Below are 22,088 nucleotides of genomic sequence, written 5' to 3' on the forward strand. Positions count from 1 at the left end.
GTAGAATAATCCATCAATTTCAATGAAGAAGCCTGTCTAAAACAGGTTAGTCAGTGTAGTCTGGTTGTGCTCACACCATTTATTCAGTCATGTATTCAGTCAGGCATCATAAGAGTGAAGACATTAAGTACAGTGAAGGTACTATAGCTGTACAGTCTGTGATGATGACAACAGCTTTGTGTGTCTATATTTATATATTCTCTACTGGACAGATACAGATTCCTTAGTGGTTCACAGGACTAATTTGCTGGTTGGTAAGTCTAGCCTGTCTCTCATACCCATTCAGCTTACCGCTGTTACTGCTGTAACAATGAATTAATAGTACGTTACACAATGTGTTACATAAAATATAGAAATATATTCCTCAAAATGTGTGATAGCTGGTAAAGATAATCTAATGAAATGATTAATTATACAACTGTATTTAGCAGATCAATTGTCAAAGCACAGATTTGTTAAGTGCATTTATTTCGGATCAGATCAGTATTCATTTTCGCTTGATGCTTAGCTGATTGTTTTTCTCATGCAACTTTATTTTAGCATTTGATAAATTTGTGTTTCTCAGATGTTTTTTTTTACCATTTGTGTTGGATGATTACAACTAGGGGGTGGGTTTAAAATATAACTTTTATCCTACCTAACAGCTTCCATAGAAGGTAACAATTGCCCGTGATTCTATTTGCTTTGTTAAAACACTACTATAGCAACAGTACTTTCTTAGTCTTTCTCTATAAAGACAAGGAAGTCTACCTGTAAGGGTCCATAATGAAGGGTGTGTACCTGCAAGGCCCCTTCGAGGAGGGAGTCTACCTGAAAGGCTTCTTCAAGTAGGGAGTCTACCTGCAGGAGCAATCTAGCTGTGGGAATCCCTCAAAAAGGGAATCCATCTGTCTATCTGTGGCACTCAATCAAGGAGGGAATTCACCTTCTGTAGTCCATCAAGGAGGCAGTCTACATCCAGTAATCTCTAATCTAGTCTGCTGTAGAACCTCTCATGGAGGATTCCGAAATTGTCAACAAAGCTAATATCACAGGTTATGCAACCAAACTTTCCATTAATTAATTGGAAATTATGAAGACTTTTATCTTGTTCTAGACCCTCTTAACAACTTTTTTTTTCTTTCTTGTCCTCGGCTCTTCCATTGCCTTCCCATCTGCAACAGCTACTTTCAGGAAGATATTTTTAAGGTCACTGAGTCACTGATCTTTTTAACATGACTCATCCTGCTGCCAGTGTTTGTCTATCAGCGGGTACAGCCTTTTTATACTAAGCCCCCCAGCTTTCTTCCAGTGAGCCTTAGTCTTTAGTTCTACGCTAAAAAATCATGCTTCTTTAGTCAAGCCATTGGTATTTACTTTTTCCTTTTAGATAAAAGGTGCAGATCTGGGGTTCATGGTCAGAGAATATTATGGTAAACTGGGAGTGTTTCTGCTGTTTTCCTGTAAAGCTGCTTTGTGACAATGCCTAGCGCAGCTATACCCCACATTTCTTCAGACATTTGCAAAGTTAAAGTTTGGTGGAGCCGACTCAATTAATATGGTTTCAGCACTGCATTCATTTAACCATGTGGGCTGGCTAACAGGGAAAGTGACAGCCTCGTCCTAGCTCATGCCAGCTTCTCCATGATGGGTGGGAGGTTCGGGTGGGGTGAAGGTGGTTGAGATGGAGGATTTTGGTGTTTCTGGCAGCCAATGTGGTAAAACATCATCACTGTCAGAGATTTAGCTCCCTTCTTTTTGATGTGCACTCTATGTCATCTGTTTGTCTTGCAGTTTTTACATAGCCACATTTAGCTTTCTTGCTGTGGCTGCAGAACAGGGCCCAGAGGTTCTACTGGGGTGCTCTGGCCAACTGATAAATAATGTTCCCTGCCTTTATAACATACATTGAGGCCTAGTTGTTCAAATCTGCTCTGCAAATGGAGTGAGTGGGACCAATACTCTGTTCTGGCTTTGTGCTGTGGCCACTGGCAGGTTCGGGAGGCAGGTGTCCCCATGGTTGGAAAAGCATCACTAAAGTGCCCTCTAGAATGGTGACAATGAGAGGTTGGCTGCCCTTCACGTGACACAAACAATAAATTAGTGAACTCTAGGGTGCCCTTACATGCAATTCATTATTACGATGTGCCTGCTAGAGCAAAGAAAATCAGTATCATGTCTTACTAAGGTCCTTCTAATGGAGAAAATGTGATACAGTGCCCTTCCAATGGAACAGGGTGCTGTTATCAAATGCCCTCTATGCTTCCCCTACATGACAGTGTCCCAAAGGGTGCCCTTTCCAATATAGAAAATAGGAAGCAGTGCTGTATAGGGAGCTCCTACAGGTGATTAAACATGATGAAGTGTCTAAACAGATGTTCCTCAAAAGGAGAAGGGCTCCTCCAGGGATTAAAATGTGATGCAGTGCTGTAAAAGGTCATCCCTACATGTATGAGAATGTGAGAAAGTTTCTTAACAGTTGCCCCTCCAGTGGTAAAATTGTGATATGGTGCTATACACATGCCCTCACAATGGGATAAACTTGAGGTTCCCTACAGGTGAAGTAAAGTGCAGTCGCCAGTACAATGTGCTCTCTGAAGCACGCTTTCACAAAGTAGGTGCTGTGCCGACATGCAGTGCAATAGTGGCCCTTTATATTTTTTCACCACTGCTCTTAGCAGCAGCTTTACCATAAGCATTAGCATGATGGGCTGTGCTAGCAAGAGTGGAAGATGAGGCTACATAGCTATATGTAGCACAGCGTTTGGGTTTAGCTCCAATGTGGACCCATTGCTTACTTCTGCCAGCTGTACTTGTATTTGCGGCTCCTTACAAGCACATCATTGGCCATTAGTGTCTCCACTACCTGCTGCTCCATTAAGCCTTTTGCCTGCTATCTGCCACCAGCTCTTCCACACTCTACTCCACATTCAGTGCAGGAGTGCCCGTCCTTAAACTTCGATAGCAAGGCCCAAAAACCTTCTTCCAAAACTCTCCTTTTTTGTGGAAGTCTGTAACAATTCTGACAGCACAAGTGTTTTGAAACCTGAAAATGAGTCTGCAAGTTTATTCTTTGGCAGCCAGAAGGAACTTTTTTCCAATTCCTGTGTCTATAGCACTACTGAGAAAAGTACATAAGTAGTGTGAAGTATATTCCTATGAAGTTTTCTTCATATCTGTTTGTGCAAAATTGAATTTTGTGAAATGAATTGTATGGAAAATGTATGATTTTATTGTATAAAATTAGGATTTTATTGAGATGTCATATTAGTACAGAAGATACCATTAAATGGCATAAATTAGCCTCATCCTTAAGGCTTAAGCTGAAGAAATACTGTAGAATATTAAACATTCAATATAGTATTAATTTAGTACTCACAGTTTTTTGATATGATAAAAAAATTGAATTATACATATACATAATTCAATAGGATTATTTAAGTGCTACAGATGCAGCATATGTGAGTACTTCATCTAGTGTTCCTTCTAGAAGAATCAGAACCACACCGATATGGAATGTAACACAAACCAAAATGTAATATTTGAAGTGCAAATTCACCTTCATTAATTGTCAATATCAGAGTCTGATAATACTTTTACCTGACTTTCTTTATGTACAGTTAGGTGTGGATTGTCAAAACATGTTCTGATGCTTCCAGGCCTTTTGGTTCAGAAAGTTCTGCCTTCTATTGATGGTGTGTTTTCTTACCTGTCCTTCTGGAGTCAACTGTGATTTCACAATATTTACACTCTGAAATATAATTTAAAATGAAAATAAAAGCTAATATCAATCAAATGTGTTCACTGTTTGGCACAAAAAATAATGGAAAATAAGAATCAGTTCTGTGTTTGAAAAACAGAAATGCTCTCATAATATACACAGTTTACAGATTCAGTCTACAAAAATGTCTCTTTCCAACTGATTTTCCTGATTCTAGTGAAAATGTCATGCTCCATATATCAATCCATATATAATGTTTTTTTTTTAATCCAAAGAAATAAAGAATTTCAATCTGCAAAGATGTGCATCTTTCTCTCCCAAATCAGTCTCTTAATCCTCTTTGATATCTCCTGCATTTTCAGTCCATATATAATGGGATTGATTAGAGGAGGGATTACCATATTTTCAACTGACAATATAGTAGCTAAAATATGAGGTATGTTTCCGTCTAACCTGCTATTAATCACTTCAAAACATGCAGTACAAGAGAAAGTGGTTAAAGTGAAAAGGTGTGGGAAGCAGGTCTGCAGAGCTTTTCTCCTGAAATCTTTTGAATTCTTTAAACAGACTTCAATTATTCTAACATATGAGTAGATGATGAACATCACAGGTGGACAGACAACAAAGGTCAAAGCAAACAGTCCATATGAATTCACAATAGTTATATCTCCACAACTTAATTTAGCAACTGAGTAAATGGTGCAGGATATTCTGTTCAATTTATATTTACACAGCTGTCGGTATGTTAGTATTATTGATATGCCGATTTCACAGGAAGGCACAAACCAACAGAAAAATAAGATCATTTTAACAGTGGACATTTTTAAAAGAGTTGCGTATTGTAGTGGCTTACATATGGACACATATCTGTCATAGGCCATAGCTGATAACAGTGTGAACTCTGATGCAGCACATGTGTAGAGGCAAAAGGCCTGAAACAGACAGGCTCCATGAGAGATAACTTGTGTTTCAGACAGTAAATCAGTCAGTAATTTGGGGAATATGGCAGCTGTTCCAAAGAGAGAATTGCAAAGCAAAGCAGCAATGAATATGTACATCGGCTCATGGAGACATTTGTTTCTGTAAATGACAGAAATGACAACAGAATTACAACAAAGTATCAGTGTGTAAACTGTAAGAGTAATTAGAAAGTAAAAGTATCTATATTTCTCCAACTCCACATGCCCTTCCAAAGATAAATATGTAACATTAGTAGAATAATCCATGAATTTCCATGAAGTAGCCTAAAAGTGTCCAAAACAGGTTAGTCAGTGTAATCTGGTTGTGCTCACACCAGTGTTTTAAGTGTTCAGTCAGGCATCATAAACTCCATGCATAAGAGTGAAGGTACTAAGTACAGTGAAGGTACTGTACCTGTACAGGCTGTAATGAGAACAACCGCTTTGTGTGTCTATATTTATTTATTCTCTACTGGACAGATACAAATTCCTTAGTGGTTTACTGACTAATTTACTGGTTGGTGAATCTAGCCTGCCTCTCTTACTGATGCAGTATTTTTGTGAATTATAGGTCTCCAAAGAGTTACGTATACTCCTTTTGAAGATTTTTACATTAAGTAATTTTTTAAATAAAATATGTCAATCTATTCCCAGTAGGTTCAGAAAATGTTACGCAGTGATACGTTAAACAACTGCATTCAGCTTTCAGCATTATCAAAGTACACAAATTTGTTGTTATATTCATTTGAAAAATGGACACAGGCGATCGTGTACTCTGCCCAGGAGAGGGCCACCAGGACCTACCCCTGGAGCCAGGCGTGGGGGTAGCATTCCTCAGCGAGCGCCTGGTGGCCAGGCAGCCCACGTAACCCGGCCGGGCTCAGCCTGAAGAGGCTACTTGGGGAGACCATGTGGGCCCACCACCTGCAAAGTCCAGCATGGGGGAGCAGATCAGTGCTATATAGGCAGTGGGAAATGGCGGGGAGGCCCTTGGCGGCCACAGTGTCGGCTCTGGAACCAAACTCCTGGATAGGGGTTGGTCCCTCTCCTACGCCGGGCAGGTGTGGGAATACTCACAAGTCCCCGACTGGTGGCCGTGCAGTTGGAGTTTGTCCCGGTGGACGAGAGGCTCGCCTCAATGTGAATTAAAATTGCAGAGAGGAAAACTCTGACTGTTGTGTGTGCTTATGCACCAAACAACAGGTCGGAGTATTTGACATTCTTGGAGTGAGTGGGCGGGGTTCTGGAAAGGGCCCCGCCTACAGACTCCATAGTCTTACAGGGATCAATCAGATGACAGGGAAGACTGGTGGTCAGACCTGGTAAGCCCAAGCGAATACTGAGGGTGTGCTGGGAACGACTGTTGGAGGCCCTTGTTTGGAATGATTTTAACTCCCACCTCCGGAAGAGCTTCTCTCATGTCCTGGAGGAGGTAGCGGACATGGAGTCTGAATGGACCCTGTTTAAAACCTCCATTGTGGAAGCTGCCAGGTGTAGCTCTGGCCAAAAGCTTGTGGTGATGGTGGCCATCAAGCTAAAAAAAGATGTCTTTAGGGACTGGACGGCCCGAAGGACTCCCGACTCAGCAGATAGGTACTGACGGGCAAAAAAGGTGGCAGCGGCAACGGTGGGAGAAGCAAAATCCAGGGCATGAGATGAGTTTGGTGAAGCCATGAAAAAAGACTTTGTCAGACTCGAGGACGTTCTGGACAACTGTCTGGCAACTCAGGAAGGGTTGGGGTGGCTGTGCCCAAGCTGTATTCGGCAGGGGTGGAGAAACTCTAACTTAGAGTATAGTAGATAGAACTATACATCTTCGAAGATAGAAGATAGAAACATAGATCTTCGAAGATAGAAGATAGAAACAAAGATTGTCGTTCTTCGCCAGGGTTGTGCCCTGTCTCCACTCCTGTTTATGATATTCATGGACAGGGTGTCAAGGCGTAGCCGGGGTCAGGAGGGCACTATGTATTGAGGCCAGAGGGTGGCGTGTCTGCTATTTGCAGATGATGTTGTTCTTTTGGCTGGATCACATGGATGCCTCCAGCACTCACTGGAGTGGTTTGCAGCTGAGTGTGAAGCGGTTGGTTTGCAGATCAGCACCTCCAAGTCTGAGTCCATGGTCTTAGGTCGGTCATCTGGGAGGAGCTCAAGTAGAGCCGCTACTCCTCTGCGTTGAGAGGAGCCAGCTGAGGTGGTTCGGGCATCTGATTTGGATGCCCCTTGGACGCCTCCCGGGGAGGGTGTACCTGGCATGGCCTACCGGGACAAGACCCCAGGTCCTAGGACCCGCTGGAGGGATTATATAGGAAGTTGCGGGGGACAGTGTCGTCTGGGATTCTCTGCTCTCCCAACTGCTACTGCTACTAAATTAATTAATTTATGCTTGGTTGTTAGCTGAATGTCTCTGATTGTGATTTGGTTTACTTCTGTTTTCGTTATTTCTGAATAACATTTTCTTTTAAACATAGTGAAGGCTAATTAGTGACCTGTAGTCTTGATCCTGCTCAGGTACAATGCTATGAAAATGTATTGCCCCTATTTCTTCTCTTGGTACTAATTTGTCACATTTAAAAGTTTCAGATATTAAAAAATCATTGGAAGATAAAAACAACACGAGTAAACACAATATACAATATGCTTCAAAATGATCATTAAATTAATTGAAGATAGGATTTATTCAAAACCTGTATCACTCATATGAAAAAGTTATTACCCCTTAAACTGGTTGTGGAAATTAAGTTATTAGTGCGTGAGTCAGGGACCGCACTGGCTTTGAACAAACTCTAGGTTTTCCATGGTTTTCTGAACTACATAGAAACCCAAGCACTCTGATTGGCCTAACCACAAAACACATACAGGTATGGTAGCCCATAATGAACAAACAGGAGGATCATTTAGCCAGATGATCTACAACCCTTCCCTTTAGCACTGCTAATTAACAGCAAATAGCAGCTACTTAAACAATTAGCACTAGGTAAATATCAACATTACAGAACATTTCAGTCTTACCATGTTGTTTCATTACCTTCAGTAAACAATCCAATAATGATAGTGTTCGTTAAACTTAAGACTTTGCAACAAATAAAAATAAAATTGGATTAACACATCACTTTAACAGGTAGGCCTATTCATACTACTATCACCATAAGTCGATAAGAGAAAGAACTCAAAATCCAGTAAAAGACTCATTCTGACAGCTAACCACTTTATACTGTACACTGGATTTTTTTTCAAATAGCAATCCATATTTTACTGCATATATTTTGGATTTGGTCAGCAGTTGTGTCCTGAATGTGTTGTGTATAGTGTACTGCTGTGGAGAGGATATGTGTGACTGCATGTTGTTTGGCTCTGGTGTATGTGGTGTTGGTGGGGACACTATCTACTGTGTTTCAGGAGTCTGGCTAGTGTGAGTCCTCTGTGTAGAGCTGTGGTGACGGCGGCTTTGCAACTGGAAGGATGTGGTGCCAATTCCTCCTATATGTCTTCCTGTTGGACTGGATGACGTAGGAGCGTGGGTCCTTGCTTATTTTCTGAAGTTGGTTGCATTCCTTGGGGGTCTGTATATGGACCACTTGTCTCTCTGCAAAAGGCTGTAGCAGGAGACTTGCTAGGTGATCTTTGGGGCTGGTTCCAGTAGCTTAGTATTCACTAGAATGGCTGAGCGTGTCAGATGTGACATCAGCAAGTGAACCTAATGTTGGATCACGGGGAATTTTTCTGAGGTTCAGAAGTTTAAGGAAAACATCAGTTCCACCTCTCTGAGATTTCTCCATTAGCTGCTTGGCACTGCAGACCGCCCTCTCCACTATCCCATTCGACTGGGGAAATGCTGGTGGCATGAACAAAATCCCATTGTTTGGCAAAATCTTTGAAATGCTAACTGGTGTATTGTCTGGCATTGTCAGAGAAGAGGGTATATGGTGTACTGTGGACTAAAGTTTCACTTCAATTTCGAGATCACGGTTGATGTCATTTCATGGAGAAGGTCGATTTCAAACCATCAGAAATATGAATCCACAAGCACTTGGTGGTGTTTGCCACACCACTTAAATATGTATGTGACTGTTAAATATGAATGTTAAATATGTATCTGTGGACCATGGGCGGTCTGGAACTGGATGAAGTTGAAGAGGTTATTTTTGCTGGTGAGACAATTGCACACTGAACATGAGAGTAATTCCTCAGTGATGCCTGTCGGCATTTTTGGCTGAAGGATGATGCTTCTAGCTCTGTGCTTGGTGGCTTCAAAACCTGGGTGTCCTTTGTGCACAGTGTTGATGTATTCTTTGTGTAGAGATCAGACAATGACTGAATTGTGATCTTTCATGATGATCTTACTCTCCACTGTGAGTTCATCTCTGTAGAGGAAAAAGAGACTGACAGCAGGCAGGAGCTGGCTTTCTCTGGTGGGCCAACTTCATTGGCTACTGAGGGTTTGTAGCCTCTGCTAAGTGCCTGAGTTCCTCCAGGTGAGCTGTGAAGATGTCACTCATCACCTGTGAAGATGTCTCCCACCGCCTACGTAGACTTCTTGGTCCTAGCAGAATTTGCACTTGTCTGGGTTTAACCTGAGATTGATCTCTCTTACATGTTTGAGCACTCTTCTCAAGTTGGTATCATGTTCAGCTACTCATGACTGATGACCTTTCTTGCAGAGTTAGTGCTAAATTGCATCCGTAGAAATCTGCAATGCCCGAATGGAGTGTTAAATGTCGTCAACATTAAAGATTTCTTGTCGAGACGTATCTGCCAAAAGGAATTTTTCACATCCAGGACAGAGAACACTTTTGCCCCTGACATCTGTGCTGCTACCTTCTCAACACTGCACATGGGGTGATGGGGCCTTTTTCAATGTTGTGTTGAGGTCCTGTGTATTGATGCACAGTCTGATTTCTTGCTTTGCATGCATTCAAAGTTCAGCTTTGATTCTTTATCGCATTGCAACAGGGATTGTATGCTGAGATCCATCGTCAGGAAGTATGTGACAGAGTTCTCCGAGCACATCACTGGCATGGTCTTTGTATTGTGTAATAATCTGTGTGCTGAAACCTGTGCTGCTCTCTTTGGTGACTTGATGGATGTTGGGACTCTTTTTGACAATGACCATGTTCATGCATGCAAATCCTAGCAATGATTGTATCTTTTTGTCCACTATGAAGAAAAGCAATGAGTGGTGCTGCTCCTTTAAGCAGCATGACAATGTAACCATGTCATCTGTCTTAATGGTGGACAAATCCCTTGTCCTTTGCATTGGCTTTAGAATTAACACAAATCAACACAATAGTCAACTTCGACATCATCCACATAAAACGTTCCATCTTCGCATGTTGTGGGCTGATCCACCACTACTTCATGCACAGACTGCCTACAAGTCTTTGGTTTAAACTTGCAGCAGCTCTTTTGCAATTACAGCATTGTTGATTGAACACTGGACACTTTTCCTGTTCAGCTGCATGACGTTTTCCACAATTACTGTCATTTGTGATGATATGAGGGAATGATTGGGGTTTTAATTGGTGCTTTCTGTTTCTGCACTTTTGATCTGTGTTGCTAGCAACTTGCTATTTTCCTCAGTCATCTCATGAATGCTACAGAATGAAATGGTTTTGGCCATTTCATGCCACACACGATCTGGTTGCAAATAAGTTCATCAGTCAAATCTCCACAACGGCAACTTTTAGCTTTGATCCTCAAATCATTGATGAATGACTCAATACTCCCACCTTGTCTTTGATTTCTGGAATTTCTGTCTTTCCATCGTTCTGTTGCAGATTACGCAATCCTCTCTGGATGCCGCCGGGCCTTTTATTGCTACATCTGCTCCAGGCGCATGCATTTCAGCCGCACAGACAAACAAACGCTCCTTTTGAATGGTTTCTGATCCAGCATAATTGAGGAGAACGTAAGCCCTCGTCTTCGCAGGCTTGTCAAATTGTGCTGTGGCGATAAAAAAAATCTCATATTCCCACTTTTCATTAAAAACAAGAGGGGTCAGTTCTGCAAAATCTATCCGCCATTATATTCAAATAGTGCATCCCTCACAAGGTAGCGCTGTAAAAAAGGCAACAGGTTGCCCGCCAAAGAAATTGACTAAGTAAAAAAATCTGCACAAGATTCTGACACCATGTAGAAATTTGGTTAGCATGTGAGTCAGGGCCGATACTTACTTTAAATAAACCATAGGTTTTAATCAGGAACATGAAAAACCTAGTGAGTAAGGCTGGCATTTCATGGCTCTACTAGCATGACTGAACTACACAAAAAAGAGCACTCTGATTAGCCTAGCCACAAAACACATGCAAGCATGGTGGCTCATAATGAACAAAGAGCAAGATTATTTAGCCAAATGATCTACACTGGTTGTGCCACCCTTGGCAGTAACAACTTCTGTCAAATGTTTGTGATAACGTAATGGATCTTTTACATAATTGTGAAGGAATTTTGTCACTCTTCTTTGCAGAATTGTTTTGATTTGGTTACACTGGAGGGTTGTTGAGCATGATCTGCCCATTTAAGGTCTTTCTACTCCATAATCTTAATCGTATTTCTTTTGAGCCATTCAGAGATGTAATTGCTTGTGTGCATTGAATCATTGTCCTGATGCATTAGACAACTGAGCTTGAGTTTAGGTCACAAACTGACAGGCGGACATTCTCCTGACAGAGAAGAAATTTCTGACAGAGAGCATGAATTATGACAAGTTGTCCATGTCCTGCAGCCCCAGACCATCACACTACCACCATCATGTGTCACATGTCACAGGACCCATGTTTTCCAAAAGCTCCACCTTGACTAGTCAGTCCACAGAACATTATCCTAAAAGTTGTGAGAGAATTTAAAATGTTTTCTGGCAAAACTGAAATGACCCTTTTTTGGGGGGGGGGACACCCAGTGTCTTTCTTATGGTGGAACCATGTACATTGACCTGAACTGATGCAGTGAGGCCTGTAGTTCTTTAGATGTTTGTTTGGGTTTCTTTGTGACCTCCTGAATGAGTCATCGATGTGATCTTGGTGAAATTTTGGTAGGCCGGCCACTCCTGGGGAGGTTCACCACTGTGCCAAGTTTTCACCATTTGTTGATAATGGCACTCACTGTGATTTGCTGGTGCCTCAGAGCCTCAGCAATGGCTTTGTAACCCTTTCCAGACTGGTAGATTTAAATGATTTTTTTCTGCGTCTGTATTTTAATTTTAGAATGTGGCATCATGTGCTGCTTTTTGAGACCTTCTAGCTGCTTCACATTGGCAGACAGGATCTCTAAGTGATGTTTAGATTCAACAGGTCTGGTAGTAATTATGTCAGGATGTGACTAGTGAAATATAAATAACTGTCAATTGAATTTGGTTCACTGGTTCATTTAGTAGCTAAGGGAGCAATTACTTTTTCACATAGGGCCAGGTAGGGCCAGGTAGGGCTGAACAGCATTTCATTTGTCTAATATTAAAAGTAGTTTGATGATCTTCACCCATTTCCCTTCACTGTGACAAGATGATTGCAACCATTGAGTAGGGTCAAAATGTCACCTTCAAACTACTGAGAACTACAGAAATTTCTTCATTTTTGTCTATTGAAAAATCAAGTACACCTGGCCAAGGAAGCAGGAATCGCCAGGAAATTATTATTGATTTGTTTCATCACACTAAAAAGAAAAGAACAGTGATGTGTTAAGTATACTAATATTCAGGTTTCTATATACTTGTTAGCTCAAAATTGCTTTTGGTGAAACAAAGTGTATGAAAATGTATGTTTTTAATTAAATCATGTTTTTATGGAGATATCATACTACTACAAAAGGAGTTTAAATGGCAGAATTAGACTCTATTAGTCTCACAATTAAAGGGTTAAAATGAGGAAATGCTGTGGAAAATTATTCACAACACAGCCTTTTAATTTGATAAAGTAATTAGGCTGATATGATACTTACATTTTTTAATTTTACATGATTCATTAGGATTATTCCACTGCCACACATGCAGCATATTTGAGGACGTCATCCAGTCTAATTTTCATTAAAAGACTCATAACCACATAAATATGAAATGTCAAACAAACCAAATGGTATACTATTGGAAATGCAAATTTATATAAAGAAGTGTCAATATCAGAGTCTAATAATAATTTCACCTGACTAAAGAAAAAACATCTCTCTAATCCACAGACATTCACAAAATAAGGTTTCATGGAGTAGGTTTCACTCATAGTGAGGAATCTGTATGTACTGGTGTGGGTGAATCATCAGAACATGTCTGATACTTTTAGGCTTTTTTTGTTCAGAAAGTTCTGCCTTCTACTGATGGTGTCTCTTCCTTACTGCCCTACCAGAGTTTGGAAAAATTAGACCAACGTGGTTACACATTCAGCACAACATTTGCAATATGACAGATAATGTAAAAAGAAATACAAACTAGCACACAGGCTACAATCAAATGTTTTCACTGTTTGGCACAAACAAAAATAATGAGAAAAACAGAAAAACACTGTTTGAAAAACAGGAAACCTCTCATAACATACAGAGTTTAAATCTAAAAAAAATTATAGGATGTCTCCTACTGATTTTCTTGATCCTAGTCAAAATCTGCAAAGATGTGCATCTTTCTCTTCCAAATCAGTCTCTTAATCCTCTTTGATATCTCCTGCAGTTTTAGCCCATATACAATAGGATTGAGTAGAGGAGAGATTACCATATTTTCAACTGACATTATCATAGCAAATATATGAGGTACATTTCCTTCAAACCTGCTATTAATCACTTCAAAGCATGCAGTAACAGAGAATGTGGTTAAAATCAAAAGATGCGGAAAGCAGGTCTGCAGAGCTTTCTGTCTAAAATCTTTTGAATTTTTTAAACAGACATCAATTATTCTAACATATGAGTAGATAATGAATGTCATAGGTGGAACGACAGCAATGGCTAAAGCAAACAATCCATATGTATTCATAACTGTTGTGTCTCCACAACTTAATTTAGCAATTGTGTAATTACTACAGTATATTCTATTTAATTTAAATTTACACAGCTGTCGGTATGTTAGTATTATTGATATTCCAATTTCACAGGAAGGCACAAACCAACAGAAAAATAAGATCTTTTTAACAGTGGACAATTTTACAAGAGTTGCATATTGTAATGGTTTACATATGGACACATATCTGTCGTAGGCCATAGCTGATAACAGTGCAAACTCTGCTGCAGCATATGTATAAAGGCAAAAGGCCTGAAACAGACAGGCTCCATGAGAGATAACTTGTTTTTCAGACAGAAAATCACTCAGTACTTTAGGATAAAAGGCAGCTGTTCCAAAGAGTGAATTGCAAAGTAAAGCAGCAATGAATATGTACATCGGCTCATGGAGACGTTTGTTTGTGTAAATAACAGAAATGACAACAGAATTACAACAAATTATCAGTGTGTAAACTGTGAGAGTAATTACAAAGTAAAAGTATCTATATTTCTCCAGCTCCACATGCCCTTCCAAAGATAAGTAAGTAATATTAGTAAAATAATCCATGAATTTCCATGAAATAGTCCAGAAATGTCTCAAACAGATTAGTCAGTGTAATCTGGTTGTGCTCACACCAGTGTTTTAAGTGTTCAGTCAGGCATCATAAACTCCATGCATGAGAGTGAAGATACTGAGCACAGTGAAGGTCCTGTATCTGTACAGTCTGTGATGAGGACAACAGCTTTGTGTGTCTATATTTATATATCCTCTACTGGACAGATACATATTCCTTAGTGGTTCACTGACTAATTTACTGGTTGGTAAGTGTAGACTGCCTCTTACTGCTGTAATATTTGTGTGAACTACAGGCCTCCACAGAGTTAAATGTGCTGTTTTTGAAGATTTTTACAAGTAAATTGTTAAATATGTCAATCTATTCCACTATATTTGTGACATCAGGTTCAGAGAATATTATGCAGTGATAAGTTTACAGCAATCTGCTGATTAGCATTATCAAAGTACACAAATTTCTTTCCCTTCAGATCGAGATTCATTTATAGCTTGGGTGTCAGATTGTTTCTGATTGTGATTTGGTTTTAACATTTCATAGGTTAGTCAGTGACCAGTAGTCGTGGTCAGGTACAATACTGTGAGAAAGTATTGCCCCTCATTCAATTTGATCATTAAGTTTATTAAAGATAAAGATTTATTCAAATCCTTTTTCACCAATGTGAAAAAGTAATTACCCTCTAAACTTAATAACTGGTTGTGCTACCGTTAGCAGGAACAACTTCAATCAGATGTTTGTGATAACTTGTGATGAGTCTTTTGCATTGCTGTGGAGAAATTCCAGCACACTCTTCTTTGTAGAATTATTTTTATTAGGTGACATTGGAGGGTTTATGAGCATGATCTGCCTGTTTAAGGCACTATCACAGCATCTCAATGGGATTTCAGTCAGAACTTTAATTTGGCCAGTCCAAAACCTTAATTCTGTTTCTTTTGAGCCATTCAGATGTGGACTTGCTTTTGTACTTCGGATCATTTTCCTGCTGCATAACCCAACTGAGCGCAGAAGCAAAGCAGTACCACACCAACACACTACCACCACCATGTTTCACTGTTGGTATGATGTTTTTACAGTGGAATGCAGTGTTGGCTTTATGCCAGAGCTGTTGCTTTACCTGCCAGCCCTCATGTACAGCAAAGAAATTAGCCCTATATCTACTCCACCCTCATTTACTGCCCCAGGGGCCTAAGGACCCCCTTCTCATCCTCTACACTGATCAATAAATGTGCTAGTTGAAGCTCAGACAAATTGACAAACTATTGAATAGAGTTTCCCCAACACCTGTAGCATCATAAAGAAAGACACAATCTTCTCACCAACCTGAAAGCCAACTTTGCTCTCAATCATATCCTCAGAATTAGTTTCTCCCACCCTCCTTCACTGAAATGGAAAAAGTAAGTAGTGAATTGGTATTTCTTGGGTTTGTGCTGCTACAATGATTGTGTCAGCATTATGTTTTCAAAACAAGCTTAGACACTGTGTGCTCTCTTCCATTCCAGCTTATCAAAAAAAAGAAAAAAAAAAAAACAGGCAGTACATGTTAGTTAATGTGAATGTATCCAATCAGTAGTCAGGTATTCTAAATATTGGATCTCTCACAAACAAGTCTTATTTAATCAATGATGGTATTACAGCTCATGGGCTTGAGTTTATGCTTTTAACAGAAACATGGTTAAATGAAGCCATATTGATCAGCTCCACCAAACTTTAAATTTATAAATATGTCATGTGCTGGCAAGTAACAGGGAGGTATACCTGCTCTATTTGAAATATTTTTCCAATTTTAGCAGTTATTATTTGGTGACTTTACAGACTTTGAATATCTATGTGCAGTTCTGAAAGGGGCACCAACAATACTACTAGTAATTGTCTAGAGACCTCCAAAGTACTATGCTAGATTTATTGATGAATTTACATACATGCTATCTTTTATTTTCCACTGATCATTTATTATTGCTGGCCATTTTAACACACACACACACACACACACACATGCATATATATATATATATATATATATATATATATATATATATATATATATATATATATATATATATATATATATAAAAGTTCATAAATGACTGCACAGTTAAAGCACAGTTAAAGTTAAAACCATGTCATGAAAACATTTTTTTTCACGCATAAAACAAAGTTTCAAATTCACAAAAAATCTTCAAAGATCGGCTGCATGATTACAATACAATGATGTGCAAAGCTAGACAATCCTTTTTCTCTAGCATCAACAATAACAATAACAGTAGCAAAATAATCTTCTTATTATCAATTGAGTGATGCAATGAGTTTGCATGATTTTTACATACTAAAATCAATAATACATAATAAATCCATAATATAAGATAGATTTACCATTGGTAAATCTATATATGAGCATGTGCTCTCTCCCTTACCATAAAAAGATAGTGGTTTAAATGTCCCGAAATTAAATTTTAATTGATACAGTGAGTCATTTCAATTGATCCACTTGCAGTCTCATCAAGTTCCCAATCAACTTTTTAATAAATTTGTTTCACTCAATATCAGTGAACATACTTCTGATAGTAAACACCTCAATTATGTTAGGCATTTTTCTGAACACATTAAAAATGGCAACTGTAAAGCTTCTCTTAAAAAAATAAAAATCTGGAAGCACCTGTATTAAATGATTACATTGGAAAAATCATCTTTAAGCAACTTCTCAGCTTTCCGTCCTTAAATTGCTGTCTAGACAAATTTCCATCAGTATTCTTTTAAATATGCTTGAGAACTGGGTTAGATTCCCTGTAACTCTTGGAACAATGGTTCATTTCATACCTCCAAGGAAGTCCCTTTCCCACTTTGTCAAAATAGGAAGTAATATTTCTGAGACTAGGCCTTTGACCTGTGATGTCCCCCAAGGTTTGATTCTTGGGGTACTAGAATTTATCATATCACATATTATATTCCTTGCTGTTAATTCCTATAAGACTACAGGATATCTTACCATTGCTAAGCAGATCTCTCAGTCACTCAGATCTATTTGTCCCTAACATCAAACAACTCTGGTCCCTTTGATTCATTTTGTAGGTGCCTTTAGCACATCACTAACTGGACTAAAATTTCTGCAGTTGAATAAAGATAAAACAGAGATTATTTTATTAGGGAATAGCAACGAGAGGTGCCGACTAGCTGCCTATCTGGATTCAGCCCTAAAATCGAAAGAACTAGCATGAAACTAGTATGTAATCTTGGTGTACTAATGGACTCTGATCTCAGTTTTAGCAGTCGTGTCAAAGCAGTTACTAAATCAGCTTTTTATCACCTTAAGAATATGAAAAAGATTAGAGATTTTCTGACTAAAGCAGACCTGGAGAAACTCATCCATGCGTTTTATTTCTAGCAAAATTGATCACTGTATAGGTCTCCTAACTGGACTCCAGAATATACACTCAATAGCTTCATTTCATTCAAAATGTTGGTCAAATTTGTGCAGTTTGTTTCAAGTAGAAGATGCATGCCCTCCATCATATGACCTGCAAATTGAAAGAATACACAAAAATGATTTAATATGAAAACATTAGAGATGTGGCTCACGTTTGTGTTTAAACCTTTGGTGATCTCCAGATCCAGGATGTGACCTAGCTTGTGGGTAGACCTGCCCACATGCTGCTTCAATTCAAATGTCTCTAAAAGTCTAATGAATTCTAAAACATTGTCTGATGGATTATCAGTATGTAAGTTGAAGTCTCTAGAGATAAGAATTTGATCATAGCTTGTGGATACAATTGATATTAATTTTGCAATTTCTACCTATCGTATGGGAGGTCTATATATTACAATGAGTAACAAGGAAGTGTTGCTAAAGATATTGACCACAACATACTCAAAAGACAAATTCACCTTCCGTATTATTTTTGCAGTTAAAGTCACAATTATAAATACATGCCACTTCTCTTTCCCTGCCCTGTTCTACTGTATGCATAAATCTGTAGTTTTTTAAAGTTGCTGTGTCATTTTCACTGAGCCACGTTTCTGACAGAAACATAAAATCAAACTTATGCTCTTCAATAAGATCTCATAATAGGTACTCCTAAAGATATGCAAGTCACTTCTGAAAGAGTGACGACCCTGTGTTGACAAGAAGTAAAAAATTCTGCTCCATAATCTGAACAGCAACAGAAAAAAAGTTCTACAACTTTACTAATAGCACACATATTGGCTGAAGCAACAGGGCAAATTAGTTTAAAGCAGGAGCAGATGGAATGGTTGATGTCCCTGCCACTCAATACAATGCCCTGATTATCAGACAACTGCTCCTGTGAAATTCCTAGAAAAAGACTTTCTGCAATGTTCCCCTGTGAAGAACCCTCAGAGCTCTCCTTCACCCTCACAAGCTTTTTGTAGTTGTCTGCCTGCTTTTTTGCATAAGTCCCAAGCCCAGTGACCAAATTTATGACAATAGTGACACTCAGATGACTATTCTATTAGAGCTATTCTCTGTGAGTAGATGTATATTTGCAGGGACAGTGCAGGACTCTAAATTGCTGCCCAGGCAATCAAGGTCATCTTTAAGGTTCTCCCCCAGTTTGAAACAGCAATCACCAGAGCTTGCCTAAGGTCTGATTGTAGTGACTCGATCAGTTTTCCCCAATGAGGACTGTCAGTTGTAGAGTCAATGTTTTGGCTATTGTATTTGGCAACACCAGAAACACACAGAAAGGTTTTCTTAGACCACTCACAGAAATCTGCAATCTGCATTTTGTTGTCAACAAGGCACTGTGCAGGCTGGTGGTGGTTCCATACTGATGTGAGGTGTGTTCTCATGGCATGGGTTGGGTCCACTGGTCAGCCTGAGCACCTTGATGAATATTAGAGCCAACTGTGTTGGATCTGTACTCTCCAGGGTGGTAGATCTCCAGGATCAGGACTGGGCATCCCTGTGTTAAAGCTTCATTTTCAGTGTGTTACTGCCAATACAGCATGTAGTTCCAGGGAGTTCTTTTCTCCAGCCTAGTGCAAAGTTGTTTAGCCTTGTGACACAATAAAGCTATTTAAGCATTTCTATAGAACAAAAAACACAGTTTCATTTATGTTTAGCTAACTCTACGTTAGAGCCTTATGCCAAAACCTGAAGCCACTGGCTTAGCAGTAGCAATTTGTACGTATGCTAGTGGAGTTAAGCCTTTGTTAAGTGTTGCATTATGTGTTTTTGCTCATAAATTCACAAATGTAGGCCAAAGGAGAGTAATTTGGGTAAAGTAATTTGGGTACAGTCATAACTATGTACATGTGAGTTCACAGAGATGAGCTTCTAGTCTCTACAGCATTGAATTGCTAGCTAATGTATGCATGAAGCCACATCTTTTCCAAAGAGCACTAATTACTTCATTATATTTGTTTCATTAAGATGAACTCCAAATGCAGTTAAGCAGATTTTTCTGCATTATGCAGATTGGCTTTTTGGACACACTATACATTGCCAGAGTGAGAAGTGGTGAGGCAGTGGATCACGTGATCTCTTTGGTCTTTCTCTTGCATTGTGTAGATCTACAGACAGCTTTTGAATGGACAAAGACACATTCCAGTGAAATCACATTGAATCAGACTGAACTTAATACGTGCACATGAACAGATAAAAAATGACCACAGACAAGAGCTCTGTAGATATTGTTGCTTTTTTTATAATTTATTTTAATGCCAAAATTGTATGTTGTTCATTCTTACCTCATTAAATACATTGAAATTCATTGGTATTCAGTGTTGTTGGCTTATGGCTTAAACCCTCTTCTCTGAACCTAGTTCCTAGAGCCGAACCTCCCCATATGTGATAAATGATCAGGCTAATATGTGAAATATTTATTTTATATAATTCTATAGGATTATCTCAGTGCCTAGGATGTAGCAGGTATGAATATTTCATCTGTTCTAACTTTCATTTAAAGAATAATAACCACATAGATATGGAAAATAAAGGAAACCAAAAGCAGTGATGTTCAAAGTGCAAATATACCTTAAGTTTCACATAAAGAATTGTGTTAATATCAGAATCGGATTATAATTTCACCTGAATAACGAAAAAAGACCTTGGTAATCAACAGATTCTCACAATATAAGTAATCACAGTGTAGATTTTACTCATGATGAAGAATCTTTGTGCTGTTTGGTGTTGATAAATAGTCAAAACATGTTCTTTTGCTCAAAAAGCTCTGCTGTCTGTATATGCTGTGAAATCTTTACTATCTTTCTGGAGTTATAAATAGATCAATCTGTGATCACATATTCAGCACAGCGTTTTCCTTTAAAAAGATTTTACAAACTAATACAAAGGTTACTATTAATGCATTCACTGTTTGTTTTATATAACTAGGAAGAAATGCTCTTTTCTGTTTGAAAAGGTTTTAAATTTCAATCTGAAAAATATATCTTCTCTTTCCAAATGATTTTCTTGGTCCTATTCAAAGTCTTCCCAAGTTTCAGTCCATATACAATGATAATCTTGATTTTTTCATACAAAGAAACAAGAAAGAATTTTAATCTGCAAAAACATGGGTCTTTCTCTTCCAAAGCAGTCTCTTAATCCTATTCGAAATCTCCTGCAGTTTAAGTCCATATATAACTGGATTGAGTAGGGGAGGAACAACCAAATTTTCAGCTGACATTATCATAGCAAATATATGAGGCATATTTCCTTCTAATCTGCTGTTAATCACTTCAAAACATGCAGTAACAGAAAAACTAGTAAAAATAATGAGGTGTGGGAAGCAGGTCTGTAGAGCTTTTCTCCTGAAATCTTTTGAATTCCTTAAACAGACATCAAGTATTCTAACATATGAGTAAATAACGAAGATTACGGGTGAACAGACAGCGAAGGATAAAGCAATCAGTCCATATGTACTCATAGTAGTTATGTCTCCACAACTTAATTTAGCAATTGAGTAATTATTACAATATATTCTGTTTAATTTAAATTTACACAGCTGTTGGTATGTTAGTATTATTGATATGCCAATTTCACAGGAAGGCACAAACCAACAGAAAAATAAGAGCTTTTTCACAGTGGACATTTTTATAAGAGATGGGTATTGTAATGGTTTACATATGGACACATATCTGTCATAGGCCATAGCTGATAACAGTGTGAACTCTGATGCAGCATATGTATAAATGCAAAAGGCCTGAAACAGACAGGCTCCATGAGAGATAACTTGTGTTTCAGACAGAAAATCACTCAGTAATTTAGGATAAAAGGCAGCTGTTCCAAAGAGAGCATTGCAAAGTAAAGCAGCAATAAAAATGTACATCGGCTCATGGAGAGGTTTGTTTGTGTAAATAACAGAAATTACAACAGAATTACAACAAATTATCAGTATGTAAACTATGAGAGAAATTACAAAGTAAAAGTATCTATATTTCTCCAGCTCCACATGCCCTTCCAAAGATAAGTATGTAATATTAGTAAAATAATCCATGAATTTCCCTGAAGTTGTCCAAAAATGTCTAAAACAGGTTAGTCAGTGTAATCTGGTTGTGCTCACACCAGTCAGGCATCATAAACTCCATGCATAAGAGTGAAGGTACTAAGTACAGTGAAGGTGCTGTAGCTGTACAGCTGTGGTGAGGACAACAGCTTTTTGTGTCCATATTTATATATCCTCTACTGGGCAGATTAATATTCCTTAGTGATTCACTGATTAGTAGGTCTAGTCTGCCTCCTTTACTTTTGTAGCATTTGTGTGAATTACAGTTTTTCCTAAAATTAAATAAATAAATATATTTCCCCCAGAGTAACAGAGTAAGAGAATGTTATTCAGTGAAAATTTATACAACTGCTTTCAGCACATCATTGATGTCAAAGTGCACTGATTTGATGTTAAGTCCATTCATTTCCATCAGTTCAAGGTTCATTCAGCTTGCTTGTTAGCTGAATTT

The 22,088-nt window shown here is 38.6% G+C and overlaps 2 protein-coding genes across 2 annotated transcripts; both read right to left on the minus strand.

Annotated features, from left to right (window-relative positions):
* Positions 1-13,231: 13,231 nt before the first annotated feature.
* On the minus strand, positions 13,232-14,176 carry LOC118806247 (olfactory receptor 6N2-like). Its single transcript, XM_036567722.1, has one exon. It carries the CDS (start codon positions 14,174-14,176, stop codon positions 13,232-13,234), a length of 945 nt encoding a protein of 314 aa, XP_036423615.1.
* Positions 14,177-20,689: 6,513 nt separating this feature from the next.
* LOC118804981 (olfactory receptor 6N2-like) lies at positions 20,690-21,628 on the minus strand. Its single transcript, XM_036565573.1, has one exon. The coding sequence runs from the start codon at positions 21,626-21,628 to the stop codon at positions 20,690-20,692; it is 939 nt and encodes a 312-aa protein (XP_036421466.1).
* Positions 21,629-22,088: the final 460 nt, after the last annotated feature.

Source organism: Colossoma macropomum, unplaced genomic scaffold (assembly GCF_904425465.1).
Source record: "Colossoma macropomum unplaced genomic scaffold, Colossoma_macropomum, whole genome shotgun sequence".
Taxonomy (NCBI): Eukaryota; Metazoa; Chordata; class Actinopteri; order Characiformes; family Serrasalmidae; genus Colossoma; species Colossoma macropomum.

Bases quoted from the DNA above. Each gene is read 5' to 3' on its own strand.
- LOC118806247 (XM_036567722.1), bottom strand. From the start codon at position 14,176: ATGGATTATTTTACTAATATTACTTACTTATCTTTGGAAGGGCATGTG.
- LOC118804981 (XM_036565573.1), bottom strand. From the start codon at position 21,628: ATGGATTATTTTACTAATATTACATACTTATCTTTGGAAGGGCATGTG.